Consider the following 9,089-nt stretch of genomic DNA (forward strand, 5'->3'; position numbering starts at 1 on the left):
TTGCTCAGGGAGGTTTTAGCTACTCTGGATGATTGTGACCCTATTGTCGTTCCAGAGAAATTGTGTAAAATGGACAAATATTTAGAGGTTCCTGTTTACACTGATGTTTTTCCGGTCCCTAAGAGGATTTCGGACATTGTTACTAAGGAGTGGGATAGACCAGGTATTCCGTTCGCTCCCCCTCCTGTTTTTAAGTAAATGTTCCCCATTTCTGACACCATAAAGGACTCATGGCAGACGGTCCCTAAGGTGGAGGGAGCTATTTCTACTCTGGCTAAGCGTACAACTATACCTATTGAAGACAGTTGTGCTTTCATTGATCCTATGGATAAAAAGTTAGAGGGTCTCCTAAAGAAAATATTTGGTTATCAGGGTTTTCTTCTTCAACCTATAGCGTGCATTGTTCCGGTAACCACTGCAGCTGCTTTTTGGTTTGAGGCTCTAAAAGAGGCTCTTCAGTTGGAGACCCCACTAGATGATATTTTGGACAGAATTAAGGCCCTTGAGTTGGCTAATTCTTTTATTACAGACGCTGCTTTTCATCTTGCTAAGTTAGCAGCAAAGAATTCAGGTTTTGCCATTTTAGCGCGAAGAGCGTTATGGCTTAAGTCCTGGTCAGCTGATGTATCATCTAAATCTAAGCTTTTGACCATCCCTTTCAAAGGTAAGACCCTATTCGGGCCTGCACTGAAAGAGATCATTTCAGACATCACTGGAGGGAAGGGTCATGCCCTCCCTCAAGATAAGTCAAATAAGACAAGGACCAAACAAAATAATTTTCGTTCCTTTCGAAACTTCAAGGGTGGTCCCGCTTCCTCTTCCCCTGCTGCAAAGCAAGAGGGAAACTTTGCTCAATCCAAGCCAACCTGGAGACCTAACCAGACTTGTAACAAGGGTAAACAGGCCAAAAAGCCTGCTGCTGCCACTAAGACAGCATGAAAGGGTAGCCCCCAATCCGGGACCGGATCAAGTAGGGGGCAGACTTTCTCTCTTTGCTCAGGCCTGGGCAAGAGACGTTCAGGACTCCTGGGCCGTAGTAATTGTAACCCAGGGGTATATCCTAGATTTCAAAGATTCTCCTCCAAGGGGGAGGTTCCATCTTTCTCAATTGTCTGTAAACCAGACAAAAAGAGAGGCGTTCTTACGCTGTGTAGAAGACCTTTTACCATGGGAGTGATCTGCCCAGTTCCGAAAACAGAACAGGGGCAAGGTTTCTTCTCCAATCTGTTTGTGGTTCCCAAAAAAGAGGGAACCTTCAGACCAAATCTAGATCTCAAGATCCTAAACCAATTCCTAAGATTTCCATCCTTCAAGATGGAGACCATTCGGACTATTTTACCAATGATTCAGGAGGGTCAATATATGACTACCGTGGATCTAAAGGATGCGTATCTTCACATTCCTATCCACATTGATCATCACCAGTTCCTCAGGTTTGCCTTTCTGGACACTCATTACCAGTTTGTGGCTCTTCACTTCGGGTTGGCCACGGCGCCAACAATCTTCACAAAGGTGCTAGGGTCCCTTCTGGCGGTCCTAAGGCCGAGGGGCATAGCAGTGGCGCCTTATCTAGACGACATCTTAATTCAAGCGTCGACTTTCCAACTTGCCAAGTCTCACACAGACTTAGTGTTGGCCTTTCTAAGATCTCATGGGTGGAAGGTGAACGTGAAAAAGAGTTCTCTTATTCCTCTCACAAGAGTTCCATTCCTGGGAACTCTGATAGATTCGGTGGACATGAAAATATTTCTGACGGAGGTCAGGAAATCAAAGATTTTAACCACCTGCCGAGCTCTTCATTCCATTCCTCGGCCGTCAGTGGCTCAGTGTATGGAGGTAATCGGACTTATGGTAGCGGCAAAGGACATAGTTCCGTTTGCTCGCTTGCATCTCAGACCACTGCAACTATGCATGCTCAAACAGTGGAAAGGGGATTATGCAGATTTATCTCCTCAGATAAATCTGGATCAAGAGACCAGAGACTCTCTCTTCTTTGGTGGTTGTCACAGGATCACCTGTCCAGGGGAATGTGTTTCCGCAGGCCAGCGTGGGTTATTGTGACGACGGACGCCAGCCTACTGGGCTGGGGTGCAGTCTGGAATTCCCTGAAAGCACAGGGTTTGTGGACTCAGGAGGAGGACCTCCTACCGATAAATATTCTGGAATTAAGAGCGATATTCAATGCTCTTCAGGCGTGGCCTCAGCTGGCTTCGGCCGGATTCATCAGGTTTGTCGGACAACATCACAACTGTAGCGTATATCAATCATCAGGGGGGAACAAGGAATTCCTTGGCGATGATAGAAGTTTCCAGGATAATCCGATGGGCAGAGACTCACTCTTGCCATCTATCAGCGATCTATATCCCAGGGGTGGAGATCTGGGATGCAGATTTTCTAAGTCGTCAGACTTTTCATCCGGAGGTGTTTGCTCAACTGGTTCAGCTATGGGGCACACCAGAATTGGATCTGATGGCGTCTCGTCAGAACGCCAAACTTCCTCGTTACGGATCCAGGTCAAGGGATTCTCAGGCAGTACTGATAGATGCTCTAGCAGTACCCTGGTCGTTCAACCTGGCTTATGTGTTTCCACCATTCCCTCTACTTCCGCGTCTGATTGCCAGAATCAAACAGGAGAGAGCTTCGGTGATTTTGATGGCGCCTGCGTGGCCACGCAGGACTTGGTATGCAGACCTGGTGGACATGTCATCTCTGCCACTGAGACGGGACCTTTTGATTCAAGGTCCATTCAAGCATCCAATTCTAATTTCTCTGCAACTGACTGCTTGGAGATTGAACGCTTGATTTTATCAAAGCGGGGTTTCTCTGAGTCGGTCATAGATACCTTGATTCAGGCTCGAAAGCCTGTCACCAGGAAGATCTATCATAAGATATGGTGTAAATATCTTTTTTGGTGTGAATCCAAAGGCTACTCATGGAGTAAGATCAGGATTCCTAGGATTTTGTCTTTTCTCCAAGAAGGATTGGAGAAAGGATTGTCCGCTAGTTCCTTAAAGGGACAGATATCTGCTTTGTCTATTCTGTTGCACAAGCGTCTGGCAGATGTCCCAGACGTTCTGGCTTTTTGTCAGGCTTTAGTTAGAATTAAGCCTGTGTTTAAACCTGTTGCTCCCCCATGGAGTCTCAATTTAGTTCTTAAAGTTCTTCAGGGGGTTCCGTTTGAACCCATGCATTCCATAGATATTAAGCTTCTATCTTGGAAAGTTCTGTTTCTAGTTGCTATCTCTTCAGCTCGAAGAGTTTCTGAACTATCTGCATTACAATGCGACTCGCCTTATCTTGTTTTCCATGCTGATAAGGTGGTTTTGCGTACCAAACCTGGGTTCCTCCCTAAGGTTGTTTCTAACAGGAATATCAATCAGGAAATTGTTGTTCCTTCTCTGTGTCCTAATCCTTCTTCTGAGAAGGACCGTCTGTTGCACAACTTGGACGTGGTTCGTGCCTTGAAGTTTTATTTGCAGGCAACCAAAGATTTTCGCCAATCATCTTCTTTGTTTGTCGTCTATGCTGGAAAGCGTAGAGGTCAAAAGGCTACGGCTACCTCTTTTTCCTTTTGGCTGAAAAGCATCATCCGTTTGGCTTATGAGACTGCTGGACAGCAGCCTCCTGAAATAATTACAGCTCACTCCACTAGAGCGGTGGCTTCCACATGGGCTTTTAAAAATTATGCTTCTGTTGAACAGATTTGTAAGGCTGCGACTTGGTCTTCGCTTCATACCTTTTCCAAATTTTACAAATTTGATACTTTTGCTTCTTCGGAGGCTATTTTTGGGAGAAAGGTTTTGCAAGCAGTGGTGCCTTCCTTTTAGGTTCCTGTCTTGTCCCTCCCTTCATCCGTGTCCTAAGGCTTTGGTATTGGTATCCCACAAGTTAGGATGAATCCGTGGACTCGGTACATCTTGCAAAAGAAAACAGAATTTATGCTTACCTGATAAATTTCTTTCTTTTGCGATGTACCGAGTCCACGGCCCGCCCTGTCTATTCAAGACAGATAGTATTTTTTATGTAAACTTCAGTCACCTCTGCACCTAATAGTTTCTCCTTTTCTTCCTTGGCCTTCGGTCTAATGACTGGTGGGTGGAGTTAAGGGGGGAGCTATATAGACAGCTCTGCTGTGGTGCTCTCTTTGCTACTTCCTGTCAGGAAGGACAATATCCCACAAGTTAGGATGAATCCGTGGACTCGGTACATCGCAAAAGAAAGAAATTTATCAGGTAAGCATAAATTCTGTTTTTGGATGGAACAATAGCGTACATAATGAGGTTTCTTGTTAAGACAGTTTTCATTTTTTGTGTGTACCTTTTAAAGAAAAAAAATAGATGACAGTGGTCAAGTTAGGCCATTCTTTCTCCTATAGTGTTCCATGGAAATTTCTGACCACATACGGTGCCCTGCGCTTCCTTTTACACTCCATTCGGAGTTGGGATGCCTTATATGTTTTGTTTCTACGAGACTTTTGCCTCGGCTGAGGCTGTTTTTGGGATAAAGGTTCTTCAAGCAGTGGTGACTTCCGTTTTGGTTACCTGTCTTGTCCCTCCCGTTTCATCCGTGTACTATAGCTTTGGTATTGTATCCCACAAGTAAGGATGAAATCCGTGGACTAATCGTATCTTGAAAAAGAAAAGAAAATTTATGTTTACCTGATAAATGTATTTCTTTTTCGATACGATGAGTTCACGGCCCGCCCTGTTCTAATGTGACAGGTTATTACATTTTTGTTGAACTTCAGACACCTCTGCACCTTGGTTTTTCCTTTCTCTTCCTAACTTCGGTCGAATGACTGGGTTGGGAGGGAAGGGAGGAGCTATTTATACAGCTCTGCTGTGGTGCTCTTTGCTTCCTCCTGCTGACCAGGAGGCGATATCCCACAAGTAAGGATGAAATCCGTGGACTAATCGTATCGAAAAAGAAATACATTTATCAGGTAAGCATAAATTTCCTTTTTTACCTCTGTGATTGACTTGTATCTAAGCCTCTGCAGACTGCCCCTTATCTCAGTTATATTAATATACTTTTTACCTCTGTGATTACCCTGTATCTAAGCCTCTGCAGACTGCCCCTTATCTGTTATATTAATATACGTTTTACCTCTGTGATTACCCTGTATCTAAGCCTCTGCAGACTGCCCCTTATCTCAGTTATATTAATATACTTTTTACCTATGTGATTACCCTGTATCTAAGCCTCTGCAGGCTGCCCCTTATCTCAGTTATATTAATATACTTTTTACCTGTGTGATTACCTTGTATCTAAGGCTCTGTAAACTGCCCCCTTATTTCAGTTCTTTTGACAGAATTTTAGCCAATCAGTGGTGACTCCTAGATAACTTCACGTGCATGAGCTCAATGTTATATCTATATGATATACATGAACTAAAGCCCTCTAGTGGTGAAAAACTTTCAAAATGCATTCAGAAAAGAGGCGGCCTTCAAGGTCTAAGAAATTAGCATATGAACCTCCTAGGTTTAGCTTTCAACTGAGAATACCAAGAGAACAAAGCAAAATAGTGAAAAAAGTATATTGGAAAGTTGTTTAAAATTACATTCCCTATTTAAATCATGAAAGGTTATTTGGACTTGACTGTCCCTTTTAAGATAGTTTGTCTGTTTATAGTTTGTCAAATTTACTGTAAAATTCTAATGCTGGATAAAGTAACCTTATGTGAATAAAATCATAAATAGGCAGCCAACGTGCGCTAAAGACGTGATCAGATCTAATGAATTTACTTAGTGTACTGGGACCTTAGGTCCTGAGAAATGGCTGATAAATCTGGACATTGAGAATATATTTGTTATAGACCTATCAATCGCATATATACGTCGTATGAAGTTACCTATAACCCCTTGGCTGTCTATAGAGGACTGTAATGGTATTTGCAAGCTCTTTCTAGTAGCAAAAGTGTTACATTCAGCAGCAACTCCTCTTACTGGTTTCCTGCGGATTTATAATATTCAGTCAATAATCCAGGGAAGCGGACGCTTTGTTACAGGGAGTAATACACTTGTCATAAATATAATTTTAATTGCAGCTTGAAATCGGAACGCTGGAAAAAACCCGCTCAATATTAGCTGAAGAAGTTGTTCGATTAAATAATATCAACGATGAACTTGAAGAGAAAGTGAAGGAATTACCCAAACTGAGAGTGCAGATGAAGGTGAGAGAATGAGTCAGTACTTCATTATTGTAATCGTAAGCAACGTGATGTCCTGTGTCTGAAAGAATAGATACAACACATTTATTATGATTCTAAGTCACGGATTATAAATGCAGTTGTATTTACATTCGCTTACCACAAAAATTATTATTTGGTAACCAATAATATCTTGGCTCACCCCTGTGGTACTCACCAGTGAAGACCGATACTGATGTATTACTTTTGGTTTAAATTGTTACGAACACAATCTGGTCATAATTAAAATACGTATAGTTTCATTTTTGGTTAGAAGCATTTTACATTATATATGTAGTGGCAATAACTATGTCAGTGAGTGCTTTTACTGCATGTGACACATATTGGAAACTGTAAAACCCTGGTTTAAAGGGAACGTTTAGTCAAAATGAAACTTTTATGATTCAGATAGAGCAGCAATTTTAATCAACTTTCTAGTTTACTCCTAGTATCAATTTTTTCTTTGTTCTCTTTCTATCTTTATTGGAATGTAAGCCTAGGAGCCAGCCCATTTTTGGTTCATCACCAGGGTAGCACTTGCTGATTGGTGGCTACATTTAGACACCAATCAGAAAGTGCTACCCAGTTGCTGAACCAAAAATGGTCTGGCTCCTAAGCTTACATTCCTGCTTTTTCAAATATAGATAGCAAGAGAACGAAGAAAAATAGATAATAGGAGTAAATTACAAAGTTGCTTAAAATTGCTGCTCTATCTGAATCATGAAAGTTTAATTTTGACTAGACCGTTCCTTTAAATTGAGGTATTCTGGAATAAAAAATTTTTAAAATTGAGCTGACTTTACCAAAGTTTTAAAAAGTCCAAGATCCTATAGCACCAATGTAAATAGCAACGTGCCCGCCTCATACCACCAAAGCCTTAAAAGAGTATCCAAAAAGCAGGGTACAGCAGTACCGAAGTTTCCAATATCAACAATTTTTATTGCAGATAAGTTACGTTTCGGACCTAACAGTCCTTAGTCATGTATATAATAAATACACACTGTGTCCTTAAGTAGCCTATACAGACACCTCCTACTATGACATCACACAGGTAATTACTAAACACCTCCCACGCAATTTAACTCTTTCAGTACCTATCCTAGTGAATACACCCAGAATAACAATATGCTGCGGTGCAATCCCTCACATTATACATAATTATAAAACATTGTATAGTTATTTAAAAGCCATTTGACTCAAACTTAGTATGAAATTCAGCTCTACCTGCTTTAGTAATTATACAATGTTTCATAATGTTTATATTACATTGCTATCCTTGTTGTGTTAATAGGTAGAGCTGAATTTCATACTGATAAGTTTGAGTTGCCCCCACCGGGAATTCAACCCCCTTTACAAATATACACCCATGGTTTACAGAGCACATGCGCTATACAATTTGCGCATGTGGGAATAATTGGATGTTAATTTCAGTAGATATGCGCGTTCATGAGCCGCGCATGCTCTGTTTCACCCACCACGAAAATAGGAGAAGAGACAGCTGTTTCCATAGCTCATATGAACCGTGAGCAGAGTGGCGCATGCACGTATACATCAATTTGCGGGAGCGTGCTTCAGAGCTACGTATAGAGTGGGTGGGAGCGCTCTATACGTCACACATCGAAAAGCAGGAAGTATTAATTGGGAGGAGTTGGCCACAATATGGTATAGATTATAAAAGATCTATAAAAGAATTGATATTTTTTTTAAAAATATATATATCTTAGCGACTATGTTTATGGAGACACAATTTAAGCATAGCACAGTTCCAGAGCGGTTGACCATACATTCACTTTAAGCGTTACAATGAAAAAAATATAAATGTTTTGAAAGCATTTAAAACTGTTTAATTAGCCAAATTTGTATTTTCAAACATAAAATACATAGATTGTGTGGCCCCAGGAAAAAGTGGGACTAAAACGGTTTGTTTTGGGTTGGTTATTGTAGAGGGCGCTGTGCTACAATGTATTTGTCTATTTAATAGCTATTAATGTAATGAGCTCGCTATATTATAGTACAGTGCTCACAAAAAATAATAAAAGTACCAAGGCCTAAAACCATTCATGTTGGGAAATGTAGTTGTTTGTTTTTCTCCGTGTGTTGCAGGAGCTGGACCAGCGCTACAACACGATTCTGCAGATGTACGGCGAGAAAGCAGAAGAGGCGGAAGAACTGAAACTTGACCTGCAGGATGTAAAAAATATGTACAAAACTCAAATAGATGAACTTTTAAAACAAAGACTCCATTAGCTGCTGCAAACAATAGACAATATGTAAATGTATAAAATAGAATGTAAAATACTTTTTATCACGATGAACTGTTCCTGTCTGATCGTTGCCTACCATTAAATTATTTATATTATTTAAATGATCTTCTTCCTGAATAAACTATTATTCATTTTTTAGACGACCGTACAAAGGGAGCTCATTTTGTTTTATTGATAACGTACAATAAAATGGCATTGTGGGTATTAAAATAACATCACAAACAAGCTGAAAACGGTGCATATCCTGTATAGTTTGTGCAGTTTGATACCTGTACATGAGAATTCTATGTTGCTGTTTCGCAGTGCTAATATTTTACAAGAGTGCGCTCTGTTTGCGCCATCAACACCAGTTATCGAACTTTCCCTAGACTGAGTCAGGCTGCTGGACAGAGGCTGATCTTTAAAGGGATAGTAAACACCAAAAATGTTATTGTTTAAAACTATAGATAATCCCTTTATTTACCATTCCCCAGTTTTGTTATATTAATATACTTTTTACCTCTGTGATTACCTTGTATCTAACCATCTACAGACTGCTCCTTATCTCAGTTATATTAATACACTTTTTACCTCTGTAATTACAGTATATCTAAGCCTCTGCAGACTGCTCCTTATCTCAGTTATATTAATACACTTTT

The 9,089-nt window shown here is 40.7% G+C and overlaps 1 protein-coding gene across 1 annotated transcript in view; it reads left to right on the forward strand.

The window, feature by feature from the left end:
* TMF1 (TATA element modulatory factor 1) overlaps positions 1 to 8,603 on the forward strand; it is a 197,874-nt gene extending 189,271 nt beyond the window's left edge. The window contains exons 16-17 of the mRNA XM_053720684.1: positions 6,047 to 6,172; positions 8,291 to 8,603. Of these exons, the coding sequence (XP_053576659.1) occupies positions 6,047 to 6,172; positions 8,291 to 8,434 (270 nt within the window). The 3' untranslated portion in view covers positions 8,435 to 8,603. The remainder of the gene's footprint in view (positions 1 to 6,046; positions 6,173 to 8,290) is intronic.
* The last annotated feature ends 486 nt before the right edge of the window (positions 8,604 to 9,089 follow it).

Source organism: Bombina bombina, chromosome 7 (genome assembly GCF_027579735.1).
Source record: "Bombina bombina isolate aBomBom1 chromosome 7, aBomBom1.pri, whole genome shotgun sequence".
In the NCBI taxonomy this organism is placed as follows: domain Eukaryota; kingdom Metazoa; phylum Chordata; class Amphibia; order Anura; family Bombinatoridae; genus Bombina; species Bombina bombina.